This window comes from Thermobia domestica, chromosome 1 (genome assembly GCF_964235325.1).
Source record: "Thermobia domestica chromosome 1, izTheDome1.hap1.1, whole genome shotgun sequence".
NCBI lineage: Eukaryota > Metazoa > Arthropoda > Insecta > Zygentoma > Lepismatidae > Thermobia > Thermobia domestica.
In genome coordinates, this window is record NC_137454.1 from 64,751,030 (window position 1) to 64,776,911 (window position 25,882).

The 25,882-nt window shown below is 35.1% G+C and overlaps 1 protein-coding gene across 4 annotated transcripts in view; it reads right to left on the bottom strand.

Moving 5' to 3' along the window:
- LOC145685602 (uncharacterized) overlaps window positions 1-25,882 on the bottom strand; it is a 52,636-nt gene that overhangs the window by 18,324 nt on the left and 8,430 nt on the right. For 3 of the 4 annotated variants that reach the window (XR_014131460.1, XM_081757997.1, XM_081757992.1), the window contains exons 3-9: window positions 19,404-19,555; window positions 17,463-17,702; window positions 14,417-14,581; window positions 11,999-12,098; window positions 6,917-6,944; window positions 4,043-4,164; window positions 1,026-1,197 (exon numbers count right to left, since the gene is read on the bottom strand). Coding sequence is in view for 3 of the 4 variants with exons in the window: in XM_081757997.1 (XP_081614123.1) it covers window positions 1,026-1,197; window positions 4,043-4,164; window positions 6,917-6,944; window positions 11,999-12,098; window positions 14,417-14,581; window positions 17,463-17,702; window positions 19,404-19,555 (979 nt within the window). In the remaining variant the exon portion in view is untranslated. The remainder of the gene's footprint in view (window positions 1-1,025; window positions 1,198-4,042; window positions 4,165-6,916; window positions 6,945-11,998; window positions 12,099-14,416; window positions 14,582-17,462; window positions 17,703-19,403; window positions 19,556-25,882) is intronic. The other variant, XM_081758002.1, reaches the window with a different exon arrangement.

Below are 25,882 nucleotides of genomic sequence, written 5' to 3' on the forward strand. Positions count from 1 at the left end.
GCGACCTTAGAAAACAAGAACCTATTCAAAATTCACGATGTAGAATACGGCTTCTAAATACACGGATACTTGCAGCTGTGCAGAATTGTTAATTCAGCGCTTCACCACCACTAGTACGTATGTAGCTCGTTCCAACGACTGAAGAGGAAATATTCTTGTATGTACTGGCCATGAAAACGTAAGAATGTTTTTGATCGGCAAGAACCAAAGTCTACGTGCTGCTGTGACATCACCACGGCACGTGACCTTTGCAATAAGCAAAGCACGATCATTATGCCATCTGTTGCCGAGAGTACGAACCCTTGCTGTTTACGAGATATTGTTTTTATTCTTAGTTTATCGAAGAAAGAATAACTTGGAAAAAATATATTTTGTAGTATCATTTACTTTCTTCTTCTTTTGTATAATTATTGTAAATAAATAACAACATGTTGAATAATCATATTGCAATCTTCTGTAGTGCCATCACAGAACGTGGAGTATTACATATTGATTCATCCATCTCTTCGTTTCAATTCTGACATCCTAGCCAAGTCAAATATTTTCCATGATTAATATCTATATATATAAAAGAGAACGCACAAATCCTTTGTGAACTCATCACGCTAATACGGCTGAACCAATTTCTTTCATTTTTGGGGGGTTATTAGGATTTGGACCCTAGATGGTTTTTATCATATCACTTTAATTTTTAATTACCAGTGTCTTGAGATAATTGACCATTCAAGTGTCCATACGTACAAATCCTTTGTTATTAGTTCATCATAGGTAAAAATAAACGTATTTATATGCAACCCGCATGACCATGTGACTCGGCGGGTTAACATAAACGACAGGCGATATAATGTTAACATTTACTGGAATCTACTATGGTTTTTATCATATCACTTGAAAGCGAAAAAGTAAAAATTATCTAATTAACAAGGTTTATTGCGTTCCGGGGTGACCGCAGCGAAGCGGGGTGAACGCTGCTAGTCCATTATAAAAGGGGAAACCAAACGTTAAGTTTAGTAATATGCACTCACCTTTCTGTTCCTCCTTCGAAACATGTTTTGGTGGCTCAGGAGGCAGAGCAGCAGGAAGAATAGGCTTCGTAGGGGGAAGATCAACTTCATTTTCCTGATTATCCACCACCTCACCTTCCTCCAGAAGTTGGAGTTCACTTGGTGACACTGGTCTCGCTTCCGGAATCAAACTCTGAAAACCATTCATTTTATAATGTAATTCAACAATTACACTACCTTTCTTAGCATTATAGATTTTTTTTTTTTTTAAATCTTAGCGAAGATTCACAGAAGGTAGATACGGTGACACAAATATAAAGGAAACATCCATGCAAATGGCTAAATAATAATAATAATAATAAAAAATATTCTGCTATTGGGGAAAGACATTAATCTTTCTCGAAGATTTCTTTTGTATTTCCTGAACATTGCTTCAAAAACAAGACAATTAATTAAGTTTGCTTCTGATTTTTTAAGAATTATGAATACAAAAACTAACATTTTATTTCCGCTAAGAAAAGCTTCCCGATTTTAGAATAACTTATTTTTAACCTACACCGTTCAATACCTGTTAATATCATATAAATTAACGCAAGCTTACAAGAAAAGAATAAGATCATCACAGCAAAGCACTATTGAAAGAAAAATTGTATAAACTTTCCCGTTACGCTCCATCAGACAGGAATGAAAAGAACGACAAAGAAAAATAAATGCTGCCATAATCGTTTCTAGTGATAATGTTACCAGGTTAAGAAATGAATTTAACGTTCCATGATCATGCCCATTAGGTTAAGGGAGACGATTAAAGCAAGTGAATGATTATGGAATTGGTGGAATGAAAAAGTGGGAGGATAATGAGAAACCTACGAGCGTAATGTTGTCCACTACAAACGCCGGGATCGAACCAGGGACTCCATGCCCCAGAGGTATGCGCTCTGCCCCGAGAGTGAAGACACTGTAGTATAAGATAAAACAAATGGAATGAGCTAGACAGTAAGGGTGCAGATGATAAATAGACTAGTGAAGATAGGAAAAAAAAAATAGGAGTAAAAAGATATAAATTATGTTCAATAATAATAATAGAAAACAGTGATGATAAATGTTAACTAAATAATGAGAAATAAAATATTACAATAAAATCGGAAATGACAATACGAATAAAAATGGTTGCATGAGAGACAGAAAAGGTATGGAATCGTTATTACCATGGATAAGGTCAGATGAATGATTTGCAGATAGGAATAACATTTCTGCCGATCTCTTTCTCAGAGGAATAGATGAACCTGGGGAACTGATTGCAGAAAACATCTACTACAGTTTTCACTCTATAGAGATCAACGTTAAAACTGGAAATTATTGTTTTCTGCCACTTCCGGTTTGAATAGAGGAGAGTTGGTATCAATTCTTAGAACGCTAAATCGATTGTAAAAAACGCTTCTTCCTATTTTATATAAATCAATTAATAAAATCGCTAAATTGATTAATAAAAACGCTTCGTTTTTATTTTATATAAATCAATTCTGAAGCCGGAAGTTGATGCGGATTTCTATCACTTGATGTTTTAGGGAAGAATTAAGGATCGAAATGAAACGTATTCTTGGGACACTTAATCGATTGCCATTTCTCGTTATTACCGTTTTTGCTGTATAGTGCTCAACATTAAAATCGGAAATGGTTGATTTATACCACTTTCGGTTTTAATATCACCTTCATCAACAAGCTCGATTCCTAAGTTTTGACCCCACTTATTGATGGTGGTTCATCAAGTAATTCTCGAGATGTTTTGTCGCACGGACATACGGACAGATAACGTAAATATATAAAGGAGTTTTGGTAAACCAAACGTTTTAAAAATCGTACTGGCGATTTGCCCTTCCTCAGGCTGGACCCATGGGTAGGTAATTACTGGATGCTGAACGAGCCTTCTTTTAGAAGAGAAGTTTTAAAATACTGAAAAATTCTGATTATGTTCTGTCTAGATTTGTATATTTCAGGCAATGTTATATTCAGAAAATACACGAATCTTTTAAGATGAAACTTAGCATCCTAAAATAATGCATATCTAAAATCCAGTATGCATGCCATCGTTATACATCGTTATCCTGTATATCTACAATCCAATAATACACAAAGACTGAAAAAGTGACTGGATCGAGACTCGAACCTGGGACCTCCAACATACCGTGCCGATTAGTTAACTACTACGCCACTCAGTCCGTTTCTCAGAACGGCAACTCACTCACTCACTCTCGAGGTCGGTGCTGTCATCTCGGACCACGTGGTTGCATCACAGACGCCCGCTGTTATTGGACAATCCTGTGTCCACATACCGAGCACCTTATGAAGGTTGTGATGTCGTAAGTTATATACTGATGAAAGGAGGAAACAAGTGATTTTCTTTTACATACCATATCCTCTATAGGTGCGAATTCTGTAACACACAAACAGTGAGAAAGTGACTGACTGGAGATGCTGCTCGATATATGGACACACGATTGTCCGAGATGAGAGCACTGAGAGAGAGAGAGAGAGAGAGAGAGAGAGAGAGAGAGAGAGAAAAGCTTGTTCTGAGAAGTGAACTGGATAGCGTAATGGTTAACGCATCGGCAGTGTGCCGCAGGTCCCTGGTTCGAGTCTCGGTCCAGTTACTTTTTCACTCTATGTGTTACAGACTTCGCACCTACAGAGGATGTGGTGCGTAGAAAAGTTGTTTCCTCCTTTTATTAGTATACAAAAAAATCCAATATTTGCTTTGAGTTACAAATTAACTCCTATCAACGAGACTAATACAAGTGATAACGTGTAAATGTGAAAGCTTATACAATAAATTTTCTTTGTGTTTTTCTGTTCGAACTATTTTCAGGTAAATAGTTTTTTTGTTCGCTTCGGGACATCTGTTCCAATCATGTTATTTATACAGATAATACGTTAAGCATATAATATAACCTATTCTACCTTTCCCAATTCAATGAAAACTATTCACATTACAACTATCCAAAATTTTCAATCTTTTTAGATATATATCGTAAAATACAAACCTTCAAATAATCTGTCGAAATTGAGAGAACAGGTTTCTTGGAAGCGGACGAGCCAGCACTTCTCCATTTTCTTTTCCTAGGAGCTGTATTCTTTTTATCCGGTGACGGTGCACTCCCGTTATCTGCATGAACAAAAAAGATAAGTCATTTCACCACACCATCAACGACTTCGGCTGCAAAGGTAGGAAATGTTAACCATGGAGCGGTCAGATATTAATGTGACACCTTCCATTCAATCTTTCACGGTATCGTTCACTGTCTCATGCGTACTAGGAACTTGCTGCGTGTAATTTTTTGGTTATCTAACTACAGAAACGCGGTAACATCAAACTCAGAGTATCATCCATTTTAATCGCCTTCCACAACTCTTCGCATTTTATATATTTTTTTCCATCAATCATGTCGATCTCTAAACAAACAAAAATAAAAAAAATTTTATTTGATTTCAATTTATTGTCCCTTTCAGCAGCGAGGCTTTTTGAGACGTAGACTTACAGCTTAATGGGATCCGAAGCATGAGTTCCCGCCGGGTGTTAAGGAACGAAAAACAGCAAAAGGAGAGTATACTACTTTTAAGGAGACTTTCTATTATGTAAGAAAAGTAAATATATTTAAGAAAATTAAAAAAGCCTTCACATGAAATGAATGAATAATAATAATAATAATAATAATAATAATAAAAAATCCGGCTGAAATGGAGTTTCTAGCATTATGTCGTCCTACGTTGATACCCTTTAGGCTAAAGGAAACAAATGCTTAATGAACGTGATGGAATGAGAATGTGGGAACAAACTGTGCCTTGCAATTTAAGCTGATGTATTACGATAAACGAAAGTTACACAAAAATTCTTCAACAATATTCATTTTTATTAATTCAACAGTGTGCATCCGACACGTACTTTTAACTTTTTAAAACTGATGTCCGTTTCTATTCAGGGTGTCTACTAAAATTCCAAAATGAAATTTCGTGACCTTTTCTTCACCAAATCATAAAATTTCCTAACATTTTCAACAGCAAATTTGGGTGCGAATTAGGCTGAATTTTCATTCATGCGATAGAAACGTACTTTTCTTGCGATTTTCTAGCGTCTAAAGCCGACCATAGACATTTTTGGTGGTGAATTTTGACTTTTTATACAACGAAATTTTCCAATCTGTACTTACATTTGTAGCTAAAAAAATCGTGACCCAAAAGCTAAATTTCGTGACCTTCATGACCATTTTTTGATTTCGTGACTTTCGTGACCCATAGACACCCTGCTATTGGACGATTTAAACTGAACAAATTGATGAGAGGGAAACATTTCCATTCGCTTTATTTTCTGATTTATTAACAACTATAACATCACTTTTTTGTATGTACTCATTAAATGTTTTGAGGTGCCAGATATATTTTCTTTTTTTTTTTAATCTTCTTCCACTGTTACGCATGTTACGTTTAACCACTCCAACATTCTTCAAACTGCTATATAACCGAATGACATTTTAACCTGTACAATAGCTTCTATATGTGATCAAACTCTCTTTCTTCTGCGATCTTTCTTCTTTACAGTGATACTGGTGATCCAACTTATGGTTTTAGAAATTTACACATGAGGATTTTCGTCGTTACTTCAATAACGTTTCAAAAACGAATTAATCCTAGCATACAGAGAGTGTTGCCTACGAGATAAGATGAGACGAATTGAGAAATCAAAGTTTCTAGTCTCATAATTTTTCTTTTGTCAAATTCCCGTTTTGTCTCGATTATCAGAAAGCTATTCTCGTCTCGTCTCTTTTGTAAATTTATGCCCTGATTTTCTGCTCATTTTCATCTAGAAGTTCATCAGAATATCTCCGCGTCACGAAGGTTATGATATAACAAGACTTAAACTATATTTATTATTGAAGTATATTGTATAATGACTTATGTATCTTTAAACGTTAATAAATGATCTCATTGTGTTCGTACAGTCACTTTTTAAATTTACAATATATACTACGAATCATTTAACTAAAACAGTTTATTTTGATTTTGAGTTTAACGTCCCGTTCAGCAGCGAGGCTATATGAGACGTGTACCTACTGATTAATGTGAAATCCGAACCACATGAGCTCCCGCCGGGAATAGAACCTGCATCTCCCACGCCAAAGGTGCGTACTCTAACCGCTTAGCCACGAAAGAGCTCGGTGTAACTAAAACAATGTTTGAGATCTAAGACTTGGGTGAAATAGTGTTGTCCACGAGCCTCGACACCTATTTTAGTAGTACTTTATGGAAGTACCTATGTTAGACAGTAGTTGCAATAGCAATAGATTCTGGTAAAGTATTAATCAAATAAAAGTAGTAAGACGAAAAATCTTGACTACGTTGCTACTTGAATAATTTGTTGGGTCATCGCCGCATGTCCCAGGTAATAGTGAGACACCCATTAAACTTTATGCCGATAGAGAATTCCGATCAAGCAATGTAAAAACTACAGATTTGTCTTTGTTAAGTAAGAGTATAAGTGTACAACTTACAGTACCATAATACTTCATTTCACTCTAGTTACAACCTTTATTTGTCTCCTGATACTTTTAAATTAATAAGAACAGAACATAATGCATTTTTAATCAATACAATCTAGTTATTTTGAATAAATTTCTCCACGAAACGCATATAGATAAATAGGATTATATTCACAGCTGTCACTTAAAATTCAGGATCGGTTACAAGATTATGGGGAGCGTTTTCAACTTCATATATTTATCTGACTAATGTCTAATAATAAATAAAAAAATAACGAATTTTACGGACCAAACCAGGAGCTAAACAAACAGCGTTAACTGCTCGCGACAAAAATTAGATTAAATGGAACTTTTCTATTAAAAATTGCAATACAATTAACTTACCTGTATTTCCTGATATGTCCACGTTCTCCTGAAAGAAATGAAGAAAATTATTTTAGGAAATATATAAAGTTTTATAATGAATTTTACACAAAGGGCAAACTTGTACAAGTTTCTGACAATATTTACACAAAATAATTTGATTTGTTGGTCTTTTTGGAGTTTCGCGTCCGTTTTCAGCATTGAGTTTCCAACGATTCAAGCAGAAAAACCAAACCACAAGAGTATCCACATCGGAACTGAACTTAGATCTGATGCGTGAACTAATTTGCTCGCAAGCAGAAATAGAAGTAAAGTTTTCGCATGACATGTATTTTCATTTGTGTATGTTAGGACATCAGCAATAAATAAATAAATAAATTTAAAAAAAGGACCGAATTTATTCTAAACCAATAATTTCTAAGACACAAATTTATTTCTTCGATTTGCTTTAATGTTCCTTTTCAACCTGAAGTTATACGAAACGAAACCAACATTTTAACGAAGATCCGAACATATACAACCATGACTTTACATTTGGATTTATACGTACAGAAAGTACACATGGTGACTACTCAGAAGCCGAGAAGCGAATGTGCTTTCAAATTAGTGGGGCTTCATGTTCCAAGCTAACTATGATGTCTCTTACTTTAAAGGGAAACATCACTATAAATAAAATAATTAAATTACCAATCTGACGGAATTAGTGAAGTTGTTCATCGTTGAAGCGACCGATCCTCCCTCTTCCTTCTCAATAATTTCAACCTCAAACCATACAAATAAGACTAATCTCCAACAATACATACTATATTCTATAAAAATCTCGATTTTTAAATGGATTTTCACTATCAATATGGAATATAGAATCGCTAAAAATGTATCCCTCATTATTGACCTCTTTCAACTTCAAGTACTTGAGAAAATTGGAAATCCTCAAACAATATTACGTCATATTCGACCAAAGTTATCAAAGAACACTATAAAATTATGAGAATTAATTTTATGTTTTCGTGTAAAAAGGGTTAATTCATAATTTCAATCTCTACTAATTTTAACTCGATGCAGATGATGGCTAGAAAGCCTCAAAGCAAATGCACGAGATATTACACCAAAACATTTGTTTAAAGAAATTTATTGTGGAACACATTCTTTTTAATTTCTGGTGGAGGAGGGAAGGAAGTGATTTACTCTTTCATTCTTTTCAGATGTTAACCTCAAGATGTGGGGATTATCAGAATGAAAATAAAAATAAGTAAAAAACAACAGGGTCAGTCCATATATAATCACCGAAATTAGAAAAAAATCCCCAGTCGACCATCAGGGATTTTGATGAAATTTTACACACAGGTACCTACATCCCTCGTAAGAAAGCCTGTAATTTTTTATTCTCCTGTCTCTACCAGTTCCTAAGTAATTAACTTAGAAGCGAGGCAGTCCGCATCATGACTTGCCGAACACGCTGATTGTTTAAGTTTTTAATGAGCAAGAACTCGGTTACTAATTATGTTACATAGGTCAAACTTTTTCTGCTATAAATACATGCATCGCTGTAATGAAGTAATATGTTGAAAGTGGCATGACCATTTTATGTTCGGATATATAAACTATCAAAGTCAGCACTTTTTTACATTACCGTTTATAAAGTTCATTTTTTAACATGTCACAGATTTCCTACATAAAACAACAAATGCCTGTGTTTGTGTGCAGTACATTACAGGGTTGTGAACTATATGCACCAGTAATGAAGAGCAGTTTACACTATATTTACAGGATTTATGGGAGGTTAAAGTTGGTATCATTGCAAGAAAACAATTTTTTGCTTACTTTAAGAGCTCTATTTAACTATGTTGACAGTTGAATATGAGTGTGATATTTTGGATGAATATTGCTACTTATGTAACAAATAACTTGTGTGAATTTCAAAACCCTGATGTATTTTCTTCCATTTGAAATCATCGCCTTTGTCAACAGGTGTCAGTAGTCTTTCAGATTTAGAACGGATATGGAGAATGAAAGTAATTTTACTTCAAGAGTCCCTCTCCACTCTGGATGAGGACAAAATCAATGAACTTCGTGTTAAGCTCGTGCCAGAACAGAAATTTTGCTAAACATGTGTTAGATGTGCCAGTTCCAGAAACAGCAGTGATAGAGATGATAAGTATGATCCTAGCTACACACCACACACTGTTCACCAGAAGCAACTAAACGTGTCTCTCAAATCTCTAGGCTGCTCACCACTGAAGAATGTAAGTAAGAGAGACAGACAAGGATACAGCAAGAGAAAGGTGAAGCAGATAACAAATTTCGTACAGGAGAAGATGTTCTTGGAATACCAAGCACTACGTTTCTCTACTAAAAAGACATGTGACAGGTATGCTAATTTCTCTATGCTTATACAGCAGCTTGTAGAAAAGTATCGCAAAACATTTTCCTATAAACACAAAGTCCAAATCTTAACACTTTCTCCTGCAACTTGGAATATCAAAAAAGCTGCACAGAGTTTTAGGGCCTCAGATTATTTAGTGCGAAGAGCAAAGAACTTAAGATGAGAAAGGAATCCTATCACTTCAAGGACAGAAGCCTCGGAAAATAATTCCCAAAGTAACAGTGAATGACGTAGTTTCATTTATGAAAGCGATGGATGTTCCAGAATCTCCTGGAATGAAAGAATGTATGTATGTGCATACAGATGAAGCTAAAGTTCAAGTTCAAAAAAGGCTACTATTAACGAATATACATGAAACATATGTTGAATTCTGCTAACAGAAACCCAGTTTCAAATTGGGTTTGCGAAGTTTTCTGCCTTAAGGCCAAAGTGGTGCATTACAGTTAAGGCAACTGGCACTCATTCTGTATGTGTGTGTGTCAATATCATCAAAACATGAAACTGATGGTCGATGCCCTTCCTGGACCAGGACACATCTACAAGACACTGCTGAACATTGCAGTGTGTGATGCAACGAACAGACAATGTAGGTTACAGTACTGTGGCAACTGTGGAAGGAAGGAGGCTGTGCAAGATTATTTAGTAAAACGTTTTAATCATCACTTACTTGAAGGTGATGACTGTGTTAAATTTAAAAACTAGGTTCACACAGACCGGTTGGCATTACAAATCCTACAGCTCTCTATGAATGAGTTTTGGGACACATTGACTCAGGGAATTGATAGTCTTAGACAGCACCATTACATAGCCAAGGCTCAAGCTGCATACATGAGTAATATAAAAACTTCACTTCAGAAAGCAGAGCTAATTGTTTTATTGGATTTTGCCGAAAATTACACTTTCGTTATACAGGACGAGGTTCACGGGTACCATTGGGAGAAATCCCAGACATCCGTGCATCCTTTCGTGGTGTACTATAAAGATAATGGAACCCTGCATTACAGTAGCCTCTCCCTGGGGAGGCTATAGGGGCTATCCTATTCCACAGATTTATTATGTTCCTTTTCACTTTGTGTGCATGTTTCTTTATTTATTTGAACGCTCAATTTCTTATTACTAATATTGAACTGTAATTTTGAACCACAGAATTCTATTATTTTGTAACAATTAATTTCATTATGTGGCACATTGTTTCTTCTTATAGTCTTACAATATATATTTTCAAGTGCTCAATCAGTGTAAATGATTTTACCTGGCATATATGTACTTCTTTACTTCCATTCTCCATATCCGTTCTAAACCTGAAAGACTACCGACACCTTTTGACAAAGGCGATGATTTCAAATGGAAGAAAATACATCAGGGTTTTGAAATTCACACAAGTTATTAGTTACATAAGTAGCAATATTCATCCAAAATATCATACTCATATTTAACTGTCAACATAGTTAACCAGGGCTCTGAAAATAAGCAAAAAGTTGGTGTTTTTACAATGATACCAATTTTAACTTCCCATAAATCCTGTAAATAAAGTGTAAACAGCTCTGCATTACTGGTGCATATAGTTCACTACCCTGTAAGGTACTGCACACAAACACAGGTATTTGTCGTGTTATCTAGGAAATCTGTGACATGTTAAAAAATGAGCTTTATAAACGGTAATGTAAAAAAGTGCTGTCTTAGGATGTAGGTACTTGTGTGCCAAATTTCATCAAAATCCCAGATGGTCACCTGGGGACTATTTGATGATTTATAATGGAATAACCCAACAATATGTTTTGTCGTAGTCGAATATATTTAATGTGGTTTATGTTCGAAATTTGCCTTTCATGTATCTTAAAAACTTACAACACGGGGTAGATTTAACTCCATGGGTTATTTCTGCACGCAGAAGGAAGATACATATATATATGAAATTTCATTAAAATCAGGTAAAGATATCGTAGAACAGATGGACATACCAAAATAGATCGAGTCGAATAGCAGAAGCTTCGCTACGCTCGCTTCAGTCACAACTTCTACCTAATATATTCGAACTTGCTAGAACTCGATCTACTCGTAATATCTAAATTATGATGATAAAAATATGGAAAAAAAAAAGAAAGAAAAGAAAAGAAAGTCAGCAATTTACGGATATTTACTGTTTTGGAACTTAGCACTAAGGCTACATGAGACATGGATATAGAGCTTTATATCCTCTTGCTGGGTCTCCCGCGCCAAAGGCACGTAGGCTAACTATATAGACACAAGGGAGGTCAAGAATTTGAGAGTATGAACGCATTCATGAAGAAAATAGCCTTCATTTTACTTTTTAATATTTATGACACGGTGCAAAATTTCCGATTGCCAGTCACCACTAGTGACCAAACTCTCTGATCTGGGTACTGGATTGAGACCTGAAATTTTCTTTCTCTGATTTACGAGATCATTACAAAAATGCTGGGTACTCAAAAGAAATATGGTAAATTCATGGCATTACAGCGATCACACTGATTAACTATCAAAGGGAATTATATTGCGCTCCTAAAATTTTATCCATAATTGCCTTTAATAAACCGCTTTGATGAGTCACTTCGACTAACCTTGCAAACATTCACGTATTTATTGTACTTAAACACACTTAGGATGCGATATTTCTATGGAACGCATACACTAAAACATAAATAACAACGCATACTGTATTACTGATATAAAATTGTTGCTCGACATTAACTTCATACCTTATTCTCACCCTCGTTGTTTGCTTGATCCTCACTCTTATTCTCTTTGTTTTCTGCTTCATCGATTTTCGCTGGCACAGAAACTACTGAAGCTGTTGACCTGAAATAAAAATACAACTTTCACAAACATCCTAAATCAATACACTCCAAATGCATTTAGGCAAGGAAGTTACATTTGTCAACAAAAAATGCATGTTAAGACTTTCGAATTGGGAAGTGAAGAAAACTGAGTTTTCGTTTCCCACTGAAGACATATTGAAAGAGTTGGAATATCATTAGTTTTAAGACATTTTAGTTGTGATCTTATCATATCTTAATTTGCTTTTCTTGCTGCTAATGTTTTGTATCATTGACGTTTCACTTTTAAAACTTCTAGTGTGTGTGAGTAAAACTAGAGATGAATGGGATACTCAAACCCTCGTGTGTACTATCAAAGATGAGTCGTGAAGTCTAGGAGGCTTAGATGAGCGGGTCATGTAGCTAGAATGGAAGAAAGTAGAATTGCCTCGAATTCTAGTAGAATGAAAGACCAATCGGAAAACGACCATTAGGAAGACCTAGGAGGAGATGGGAGGACAATATTAAGATGGATCTCGCAGAGATTGGAATACAAAGTAGAAACTGGATGCAGTTAGCTAAAGATAGAAGTCAGTGGAGAGCTTTTGTGAACGCGGCATTGAACCTCCGGGTTCCATAGGCCATAGAGTTAGTTAGTTAGTTAGTACTATCAAAGATGATTTTCTGATGTTTCCAGTTAAAGTACGAATACTCAAGGTACTTGTAAATGAAGTTTAACTCTCGTTCACTCTATGGTATAAAGAAACGCGAACGTAATTAACTTCCCTACTACACCTTAGCCAAGCCAACCTAGACAGGGTTGCTTTACCCGCTTCTTTAATATGCTTTATATTATCTTTCCGTTTTCTCTGCTTATCCAGAGGTCTCTTTCCCTTCGCATTTTTGACTAAATTCTACCCATCACGCTCCTATACTTTTCCCATTCGAACGACGTGTTCTGCTCTTATTCATCAGTGACGACTAGATATTGTGCAGTTCGGTGTAAACATTTTCCATTCACCCCTTTCTTAGTTCCTTTCTTGTATCAAGTATGTTCCCGAACCCTCTGCTACCGAAAATCATTATTACTTAAATGGACTAGCGAGACCAACTGTCATATCCATACAGTTTATGCATTAACAGACTTGTATATAAATTGTGTTTAGATTTAATTACAAAGAACTCTAATAATAGACACCCTTAAAAGAAAGTATTCATTATTATTAACGATGCATTTTGATAATGTCGGTACAGATACCTTACTGACGAATATTTGAAATTGCTGATATGTACCAGCTGTTTTAACTAAATTATTAAAGTCAGGTAACTAACCAATGTTGGCTAGGTGGCTGGTTCGAGCTCAGCGTCACTTTATAGCACCAAAGCGATACGAGAAGTGGGCCTATAGTTTAAGGTGGCATCCGAACAACCGCAATGCATTCAAATTTTAAGGCTCTGTAGCTTTGCACCAAAGCCGCGCTCGCTTGTCACTAGCCAGCACGGAAGTCAGGTCAGCAACCAATGTTTTGTCTCTAATGCAAGGAGTATCATGTGCAATGAAAAAAAAAAAAAAAAAAAAAAAAAAAAAAAAAAAAAAAAAAAAAAAAAAAACTTCTTATAATTCAACTTCCTGAGAATAAAGTTGAATTATACCACAACTGTGAATTTTGAAACTCCTCAACTTAAAACGTTACTTTAAAAATAAAAATAAATGCACAGTAATGTCTTCTAAACACAGAAACATCAATGTTTAAAATCAAAGTCCTCTGTAAACACACAAATTAATTGTTCACACTAGATTTCTTATAATCGTTTCTTCGAAGATTGTCTTTATTAACCATTTGCACTTCAGTTTGTGCTTCTTCGCTTCCAAGTTATTCACTGTTGTTTTATTTCGCACTCTTGTCTTTTGTTTCTTTCTCTTTCTTTGAGAACTTCGAACGAACAAACAGCAGTATTTCTGCAGATATATACACAAACAGATACTGTGAACTTCTATAGTTCTATCCCTGTACTTACAAAATCATAAACATTTGTGCGACAGAATTATCTCCTTTGTTATGTAATCTTTAATGGTTAAGAAGTTTCTCTTCACTATCATGACCATTCTTCAGTATTATCAATATTTATAAAACATGTAATCTAAAACTCATCAACTCTATAATTATGATTTGAGAAGGATTAACTTTCGAAAACTGTTACTGCCCTTCAAATGTAAGTTCCCTCTAGTCCCTCTAATATTTTCTTGTCTAGCAATTACACTAATACACAAATTCTCTTTTCTAAAGACCAAAATATTTTACCTATTTTTTCTTACTTATCTAAATCTATAATTTCCCTGTCGCAAAGAAAGTTACTTACCTGGGTCTTTTGAGCGATACTTTTTCGTATTTGCGAACAGGACTAGGTGATTTACTGGATCTCTTACTGTCTCGACTACTGCTCCTACTTCGACTTCTACTCCGACTGGATTCTCTGCTCTTACTTCCGTCACTGATTTCTCCATCTGACTTTATTTTCTGTTCTCTGTAAATTAAGACATACAAGTAACTAGAATGATTTACTAACTTAACAAGCCACACTGTGATAAATGTTAATAGTACAGTACGAAGCATGTTGAATAACCAAAGAAAGACTCATCTGAAGTATCTGTTTAATGGAATAAGTGCATATAGTTTGAAAGGCACTGCCACCTTTATCAGTACCTTAGAAAATAACTTATGCTGAAATAAGTAATCTACTGAGAAGTATTTTCTTATTTGTAGAAACAAGACTAAATGCGAGGAAAGGAACGTACCATTGTTCTTTAACTCTGTGGTGTAGTATAAAACGCGTAACTTCATGACAATTAAACCAAATTAATGATTGGTAATCAAACTAATCACCTGTGTAAATAAAACTCAAGACTAGTAAAACATACACTTTTTCTCCAATGAGATTTGTACACAACATTCCCTGAAATCAAAGAACTAAAAAATTGTAGGTAACTATGATAATTGTTTGTTTCATCAAATTAATGCTACAAATGTAGTTTTCGAAAAAAAAACAAAGAAAAGAAATTTGTGGAGCTAAAAAATGATGAAAAAGAACCACGCCATCTATTACTATTGTGTATCAGCAAAATCCCTGTACTTGATACAATGATTTTTAAAAGTTCTTTAGGAATAATCATACTCTTTGATTTCAGGTCTGTAATTGTTTTACCATCAAAAGAATATTTTATTTTTAATAAATTCAGTTAACCTTGAATACGATACAAACCATACAAACCTTGAATTCAGGCAACCTTTTCAAATACAATGATTTTTAATATTTTTTAAAAGCGCCTCCCAACTCCCCTCACAGCCCTCCACTCCATCCATTGCTTTAAATGTCTATAATTACAAAATGTATACAACTCTTACTTTGGAAAAACTTACAATTTTAATGGATACAGAATTGTTTCTAAGACTTTTAAAACAATTACAAAAAAGTATGTTGACAAATTACCAGTTTCATGATTTTTCCAGTATGTGAATCAAAATTCCAGTATAATTGAAGTATTTCCAGTATCAGTAAACTCTCTGATTAATTTTTATGGACTAAAAAGTATGTCGTAGTTATTAATATTAATTGAAAGTTTTTAATTCTATTACAAAATATTGTTCATTTATTAATGTACAGTGTATGTAAAATGATACACTATTAACTAACTTGTATCTATTATTATGTTTTTTCAACGATGATACACATCATTCTAATAATGACACAGATACTGCCGATAGTTACGCACATATCACTTGTAAAACTATGAGCAATGCCTTAACACATGTATTAGAAACATTCAGATCCTCTTTCAAGACTTGCATCCGATTCCTAGTGGAAGTGTGTTTTACGTGTAAAAGGTGCACGATTATATTGGAATTTAAATATACAGGATGTTTCAAAATGATTCGAACGAATTCAAATCCTTATATATTTTTTATTAACTCTGCAGACTATTTACAATTTTACAATTTTTTCACGGAAGTACTATAACTACGTTTTAGTGGTAAACATTGTAATACAGTAATTTACAAATGCTCAATAGGAGCCCCTTTTGTTACTCTGCATGCACTAATTTGGTAAACCAATTCTTCTAAGGCTCGAATCAGCTTGTTTTCATCAACAGTTTGCACTGCAGAGTAAGCGCTCCTGCAGTTCATGAACGTCTTGGAGGGAGAAGTGGTTTGTACGCCGTGTCTTTGAGATGTCTCACCTACATACACACGAAATCGCTAGATGTTAAGTCCGATGGTCTTAGTGCCCAATGTAAAAGCTGCTGGAGCAGCTCTCCAATTCAGTAGTGTGACAGTCTCTCGTCAAGATAATTCAACATTGTGATGAAAGTGGTATAAGCCTCATAGTAAGCATGTGTATAAATGGAATAAGCACGTTTGTTTTTGAAAAATCACGCAGAATTTCAACGATTTTATGAGGTCCCTCAGCCACCCAGATACGAACACTTTGTTCGTTTACTCTTCCAATCACATGATACATAGCTTCATCATTAAAAACCGTTCGTTCAATAAAATTATCATCACTGCACATCTTAGAATGACTCACGAAATTCTTTGCGGGGCATCTGATCTAATATTGTAACAATTATCCTCGACAGGGATACATCTGTAAATGCTTACGTACTACGCGGCACACAGTTCTTCGAAACATTTGAGACCTGCGTTGTTTCAAGGTCGAACTCTTTTGATGTCTACCTCAGACGTGAGAGGACGATTATACAATTTTTCCTTACATATGAATCCTGTTTCCTTGAACTGCTGATACTAATTCCATGGAATTCTTTGATGGAGGTTCTTTACAAAATTTTGTACGAAACTCACGTTGAATACTCACAACAGACCTATTAACGTGAAACTGTAAGACGCGAAATGCTTTATCTGCACCACAGGCAGCTGTCTTGCAACCTGTTGACTGGCCTAGAAGAGAAGAAAAAGGTGTGGACTGAACGTCCCACAGTTTTATTCTACCTGTCTTTCTTCCCTTATAGGGAATATTGGTATATTTTTTTCTTTTTAGAGAAACAAAGGGGGAAAAAAAATTAAATAACCGAAAAGACTAGCAGGGAAATACAAAAAGAAAGAAGACCACACGAGCAGTAAGGAACAAAAACTTTCTTTGCCTCTCTCGTCGATCGAGTTTTAAAGCTCGTGGAACGATTTCTTATTGTGCAGATTATTTTGAAACATGCTGTATAAGAAATAAACGCAAACACCAAGAAATATTACCAATCAAAAAACTTATACTGAGCTTAAAATAGAACTTTGGTAATTTTAAACCTTGTGCTTATAATTACTTAAATCAGCAATGAAATTATTTATTTATTTTAAGAACGTGCGAAAACATCAAAGACACATTTTTGGATACTCACTTAGCAGGTGACGACCTAACAGCATCTGTTTCTTTATTTTCCGAACTTTTTGCAGGGCTCTTAGGCCTTTCTTCTGAGCTTTTAGTTTCCGTGTCAACTTTTTCAGGAGTATTCGTTGTGGTTTCTGTGTTCTTTTCAGGAGTTTCCGGAACTGGAGGCTCTTCTTTCTTATCTGCTGCATTACTGTCTTCTTCCTTTGCGGGTGGATCTTGAGTTTCTTCTTGTTCTATGCTTCTCCTACTGAAAAAAGCCATACTGGATCAAGCAAAATGACAACAAGAACGCTAATAGTGGTGTAACAGAATGAGTGAACTTCCGATGTTCGGAAAGTATACCTCTATTCACGCTACTTTACACAATGTTAAATCTGTAAGTACAATAACAACAGTATGTTGACACCACATTATGGAATCTTACTCAAAATTAAATGACCATCACTGTTTTATCCAAATATATAATGCTACACACAGAACTACGGCAATGACACATTATGTTGGAAGATTTTATACCAAAATATAATCTTCAAGGTGACACAAATAGGACTAGTTATCTCTCAGTGAATAAAATGAATCAACTGAACTAAACTTCGGTAGAGAACTCAATTTTTGAATCTATTAAGAATTAACTTAGGAAACTTCAAGCTTCATTTGTTATTATATAGATTTACCGAAAACTGCATCTATAGATAATCTTTTTCAAGCGCAGGTAAATTATGCAATAATAATAATAATAATAATAATAATAATAATAATAATAATAATAATAGAAGAAGATACTGTTCTCCAAAAATACAAAAGGAATAATCTTAGTTTCTTTCGATAATATGCTTGCTATTTCCACTGCTATAAATTCTTTGAAAGTCGAACAGCAACTACACTCTTAACATGTGCCTAACTGCACATTTTCTGGTTAAGTAAGGATACATTAGTGGGACATGCCATTCTCTTGATTATTTCAAATCGTTGCGCAGTGGTACACTTAACTGTAAGTTAATTTTAACCAGACAGTACTGCGCAGGAAGACAATAGTCAGTCTCGAATACTATGATTATTATTATGCGGGCTGATTTCGAAAAGAACTAAATAATTTGTCTCAACAAGATTCAAATTCTTTTTCGTTCCGCTTTATAATATTTTTTTTTCTGTTTTATTATTTGGAAACTGTATTTTGTGTTTGCGTTGATATACTAGAAGTGTGTGTGTTACGTTTCCCTAAGTTTACTCATGGACATATGGTTAACATCACGCGTGATGTAGGAGACCCGGATTACACTTCTACTGAAAGTTAATGTGGTTCGGAGCCCACGCTAATCTCATATAGCCATTATGCTGAAAATGAAACTACGAACCAATGAACTAATCTTATGATGCTGGTGATAAAGCCGGAGAAACAATAGCTGAAATAAAATAAGTGAACAATCACAACTAAAAAAATAAATAAATAAAAAGGTTTTACGTCCTACCATAGGCTAAAGAAGACGTTGCCATCATAAACTCCATGCGCTGCAATCGAACCAAGGGGTCTCGCACAAGTCTGATATTCGGAAATCTTTAAGTTTTATGTCCCACGTTACGCCGGGTAGGCTAAAAGAGACGGCAATGATGAAAAATGAATGAAATGGTGGAACGAAGAAAGTGGGAGAACCCCAAGAAAACCCATGTAAACGGTGTCTGTTCACCCCAAAGCTCACTTGGCGTAAGCTGGGATCGAACCAAGGACCTCATGCAGCTTGATATTCGACTAAATCAAGCAGTCGAAAGAAAGTAACTTTGTAGGTTAGGAAAACGGAAACCAACGTATTTCTTCTCGTACAAATACCTACAATAATAATAATAATAAAAAAGTGCTCCTTTAAGAAAACCAGCTTCGGCTCGCTGAGTAAAGAAATTTGTAATGATAGCAAAATCGTTATCTTATATACCCAATAGAAATTATACCAACCTCTTTTTCGAATCTTCGTCTGGAGATTGAGCACTTTCTTCTTTACTTTGTTTTCTTTTTCGGCTGGAAGATCGATCTCTCTGCTCTTTAGGTTTGTCGTCTTTCTTCTGTGGAGTCTTTAATTCTTCCTTCGGTTCTTCTTTTTCATTCGTCTAAAAAAAATATTAACACTCTTTCAAATATCCGTGTTAACTATAGGCATTGCAAAATTAATCCTCTGTATATTTTTCTTTATTCTATTGTAACATTATTACGTTCAAATCAATTTTTCTATCTATCGACCTATATATATATATGGACATTAACGGCATCTCTGGCCTTATGCCCGTCACGTATGAGGGATGATGTCCCTCGACAAGCACAGTATCCGGGAAGAGAGAAGGAAGGAAGCACTCTGGGACCTGCATGTTAGGTACCATTAAAGTGCATGTCGCAGCGTATCATTAAAGGAGCTACTAAATTTATATTCTATTAAAATTCATTAACTTCTGTATTAAAATTTAATATGATAAAGTCCTTGACTTGTGAACATTTACTACTATTTCTTCGTACCACTACTGAAATATAGGATATCTTCATCCCACAATCATACGTATTCGATTGAGATATCGTTTTTTTCTCTTTAACATTTTGCGGAGAAAATCAGACTGTCTGAAGACACTTTGAAAGTCACATTTTGGAATCGTTCCAAAGAGACTTATTAGCAGTAGAACTACGCACAAAACGTGTGTCCTATAAACCAAAGAATTTTCCATCAGTTGGGGCACGAGTTTTTCGCACTAAGAATTTGAAAATTTTGCGTTTCGTTTATCGTATTTCGTGTTTTGTCGCCTTTTCCAAATAAAGTTTCGCATTTTGTAGCTCTTGTGGAAAAAATATTCCCTGACATTTTTTTACAACTGAGGCCTATTCCGGAAGAAGGGCACATAGAACGTTTTCGTGAATGGAGAAAAAGAGCCTTAACGATTTTATTAGAATATATAACAATAACATAATATTGCAAATGCCTGTTACAGGTTTTCTTAATATAAATGATCTGTTCGCCTAATAAATAGCTTGTATTAAATGAAAAAATATTTTATTTTAAATATTTATAAACATATTTGTATAAAATATTATGTGCCCTTTTTTCGAAAATCCTTGTTGGTTGAAGAAATAGCACACTATTAATGCATCACAATAATGTCTTTATTCTAAATAAAGCAAATATAAGCTATTACCCATGGCAATAGATGTATTATGGATTTAGTCCTGTTCATACTCATTCAATATATATTCAAGCCAGTTGCTGTCTTCAGTTGACAAGAACTTCATTAAAGAGCGAACATCTTTCTATACCTGTTCGCGATATTAGTTTTTGAAACATAAGAAGATGTTGGCATGTACGTAATAGAACACAGCGGAACGCCTGATACAGTGTACTTTATCACTACATATTACATAATGGTGTAGTTTGAAGTTTTGATGATGAGTTGGAACGAAAGAAAGGATCAAGAGTTGAGTCCCAATCCTTAATCAAATCTTTATCCATTGTCAGTTCAAAAGAAGATGGATTCTGTCGATAGGTAACGATGGCTTCTAACCATGGCTTAGCAGATCCGATTCGCTCCAAGTTTTTTTTTTATTTTGTTTCGAACAAACCCGAAGTTGCGGTCGCACTGGCTAAACGAGTGTCCACGCACAGGATATAAAAAAAATATTTCCACTTTATGAACTTTAGCGAACCAACAACAACATTTTGTTATTGTAGTGTTTCTGTTTTGTCCACCTGTAGCATCTGACAACAATACTACTGTTCTTAGTTCTGAAACTAGCTGAGATTTTTTTCAAACAGTCAAATAAGAAAGAAGCTACCGCTACTAGGGTCTGAAGTCAGCTGTGCGCCAAAACAGTAGTGCAAAGGCTTACAAAAACAATATCGCCATTCTGCCAAAAATAAAGATATCGAGATGAAATTTTCAAACCACCTAGAGTATAACATGGCGGTTCGTTTTCAATGATTTCCGGAGAATGGGCACAAAGGCCTATGTGCCCTTCTTCTGAAATAGGCCTCAATTGTTCCTTTTATTCATAGATCACTACAGGAATAAACCATTAATTGTCTAAAAACAAAATATACTGAATATTTCACTTCATCATCATAATCATCATCACCATCACCACATGTATTCTGCCCTTACTCGGAGGTCACTTGAAGCAGTTAAGAAGCTTCCATGCTCCACGGTCCTCCGCTAACCTCTTCGTCTTCACGTATGATCTTTCTGTTTTTATATCATCCATTAATTGTAGTCTCCTTCGCCCCTTCCCTCTCTTTCCTGCCACCATACCCTCTAGGACGTCCCTCATGATATAATTTCTTCTTAGGCAATGCCCAATCAGTTTCTCTTCCTCTTCTTAACAATATCTAAAAGTGTTCTTTTCTCCCCCACCATTTCTAACACCCTTTCATTCGTTTTCTGCTCTACCCAATTAATTCTTTCCATTCTTCTCCACACCCATATTTTGAAGACTTCCAGTCGTTTTTCATCACTTTTACGTAATGTTCACGTTTCCGCCCCATACACTACAACACTCCACACGAAGCATTTTATGAGTCTTTTTCTCAACTCTTTATTCAAGGTCCCACAAAACAAAAATTTTTCCTCCTAAAGGCTTCTTTCGCCATTCCTATCCTTGCTTTTATTTCACGTTCGCACTTCATGTCGTTACTAAGAATACTACCCAGATATCGAAAACTATTTACTTGCTCTATTTTATCCCCTCCCACTTTTATATTTGACACAGACCTCTTCGTTTCAATCACCATGGCTTTTGTCTTTCTAACATTTATTTTCATTCCATATTCTTCAAAGCCCATCCTCAGGTTTTCTAACATTTTATTGATTTCCTTTTCAGATTCTGCAACAAGCACCATATCGTCTGCAAATCTTATGCATCTAATCATTCTATCTCCTACCGAAATGCCGTCATCATCATGTAAACTCTTTTTCACTATCTCATCTAGATAGACATTAAATAGTGTTGGCGAGAGGCAGCATCCTTGTCGAACTCCCCTTCCAACTGCACTCTCTTCCGTCAGTTCTTCCCCTATCCTAACACTTACTTGTTGGTTCATGTATGTTTCTTACGAGTCTTCGAGCTTTATATTCCAACCCTATCTTCGTTAGAACTCCCAACAACAATTCCCAATTAACGCGGTCAAAAGCCTTTTCTAAATCAATCAATACAACATACACCTCTTTCCCTTTTTCTATAAATATTTCAATTAACATTGTAAACTTCACTCACAGAATATATATATATATTTAACCAAACTGAAGGGAAATCAGTAAATTTACTATAAGTAGGAACAGGGTTGGCTGGTTTAAACCAGCTGTTTAAAAAAAAAAAAAAAAAAAACAACTGGTTTAAACCAAAGAACGAAATATGTTCGTAAAAGTGTAACTATTCGCAAAATCTTGATGAACACACATTGTGGGTTATCACGTTTCACTTCCATATATTATTCGTACTATATTCAGACCTAAATTCCCCATTCTTTACTCAAAGAGATTATATTACAAATGCATCTTTTTTTATGTAATTTTATGGATGTTTCTTTTGCAATTTTTTTATAGTTTGTTATTATTGTTATGCAACCAAAGGAAAATTCTAAACATTTTTTCGTTTTACTAATGTTTACTATTGATAAAATACATCGAAATGCCGTACTTATTTTTGGGAGGGGGGCCATACAAACCCCACGAGAGGCAATTATTGAGGCAAGAATCTTTGGTAACTATTTATGTATAAATGGGTCAGAGCCAAAGTGGACTCAAATAATTCGTATCTTTATTCACTTTTCTTACTGATATGCAAAGTAAATCGTTATATTTCTTTAACTTGGACTAATAAAAGTCGTAGTGAACTGACTTGGACTAAATTAGTTCTTCTGCACTCTGTAGTACTTTGAAATTGTCCATATGTAATTCTGTATAATGGTTCCACTAGTGCAATTGTTTATCTTTTTTCCTTTTGTTCTAACGACTCTTGACGATTATATTAACAAATATGTAAAGATCAGTCAACGTATTTTTATCAGGAGTCCTTCGTGAGTGAGTCGGCAGACGTATCGCATTTGTGGCTAATTAGACCCGGTTTCGAGTTCAAATAAACGACAATTTATTTTGGATGTAAGCCGAGAAGCGGTTTGGATTACGCTTTAAGCTTATGTGACCTTTCCAGCATAACCCGGTTGTTGCGTACTAACACCAAGGCGAAACAAGCTTATTTCTGTCCATATGTGATATAAATACATAGAGCAAATTATTTAAACCAAAAAAACCTGGTTTTTTTCAATAAAAACAATGGTTTTTGCCAACCCTGAGTAGGAAACTTCTGCTGTCTTCTGAAAAAAAACATACGCAAAAGTTACATTTAAGCAATAAACATAGCATACTTGGAAGAAAATCTCTCACCATTGGCATTGCTTGTTGGAAGCCACACATATATAAGTGCATTTAGAAAAAACTTCAAATCATCATCACTTCGGAACTTTTGTCCATTCAAAACATTCACTACACTGTACTTTCCAGACGAATCATTTGTCAAGAGTTCATAGGCCACTTTGTAAAACTCCAAATACGGTACTTCATAATCACATGCTTGCATTTTTTAAATAAAGGCAAAGCTTTAAAAAACTTTCTTAACTCAAAAATGTTTGGTTCACTACTGTATGCAAATAGAGAAGGATCAAAGAGCTTTCCCAAAGCATCATATATTTCTGTAATTTAAGAGTATTTTCTTTGGGAAGAAAGCTTCAAGAATGATCTTTCGGCACTTTTTTTAAAGTCGCATTCAACACTAGCTAATAAACACTAGCTTTAAAAAGATTACAAACAAGTGTGCGCTTTGGTTTTTTCACCAAAGAGGCCCTGCAGAAAACCGTCCAATTGAGTGCTGAGTCTGTCAAGATGACTATTCAACAGACGTGCTGTAGGAATTCGTCCGTCTCAGTGAAAGTTATAAAATCGACAAGGTTACCACAATTATCACTGACAAAACAACTGAGCCTTCAAAATTAGCTTCTTGTCTTTCAAATTACTTTTGAGCGTTTCAGCTTGAGAGTTTAGATCGTCGCATTTTGAAAGGATCTGATCTAGTGGTTCTGCGTATTTAGACAAATACTTAGAACCACTAGATCAGTTCCTTTCTAAGTATTTGTCTAAATACGCAACAGTATGGAATCAACTACTCCACCTAGTCAGAAAAGGCTCGGGAAACAACTTGGGTTCAAGATCAGGATACTTCTCTGGTAATTGCTTTTGAGTTTCCTTACATCCAAAAATGCATTTTTCACTTTGCACACGAAACTATTAAGTTCTTTCAAGTGTTCTGCCAGATATCTCCAATCAAGCTCACTTTGTGTGACCAACACTGTACTGCACATGAAAAATATGCGTTCCAATTATCACCGACAACGTGTCGAAGCACTTGCACATATAACGTGCACTGTTCGAGATAAAAATAAGAATAGTCTCATACTCAATGCTGTAGCGGTGCAGTGTGTTTACTATCACTTGAGAACATGTGGTTGCATTAACTGCATCCAGAAAAGTAACACTAAGCAAAAAACACGCTTACTCCAACAGGGTTTCTACTAATCTGGAGAAATCTATTTCCCTGACCTTTGAGAGTAAATTCCCTTACTTTCATGAGTGTCGGAAGACGTTGACATATAAGTAAGGAATAAATAACGGTGAATATTTATACATGAGAACATTTATTCTATAGAGACAAATAATAAAGTGCTCATATATACATTCAACTTACCATCCATAAAAATCTGAGCAACGTACCATACTGTGATCATTAATGGTTGGCTAAGCTGAAATTGGTGTACAATTGCTGTTAGAAAAAACATATTTTATAAAATTTCCGTGACATTCCCTGATTTCCAGCCTTTTTTCCCGTTTTCCCGACCTGCACCATTTTGTCTGACTTCCCTGTCCAATGTTCCCTCCATTGTAAGGGCCAAAACTACAGACAGCCTTTCCTCTGCGGTTAGTGTGGTCTCATCGCACATTACTGCCACTTTTTTCCCCACGAAGGGGCTCTTTGGCTAGCTAATTAAAACGGCTCCTTCCCATCCAGTTGCGATGGTGAAAGCTAATGCGCAACATGTTCTCTATAACCGTGTTCAAATCACCTAAAATGCACCGTTCTATCACTTCGTCAGCGAAAACGGGCGTTTTTAAATTAATGAAAAAAAAGTATTTTTAAAATTTCGCGCTATATTGCGTATTATTAGAAATTCTGCGTTTTATTGCGCATTGGAAACCAATGAAAATGCACATAAAATATCATAAAACGTTAAGAAACTGTAAACTACTTAATTCTGACGCATTGCGAAAAACTCGTGCCTCTATCCATCAGTTAGTATCGAAAATTCGATGCTCTATAAGGCACAAAATGACTTACGACAATAAAAATTGATTAAT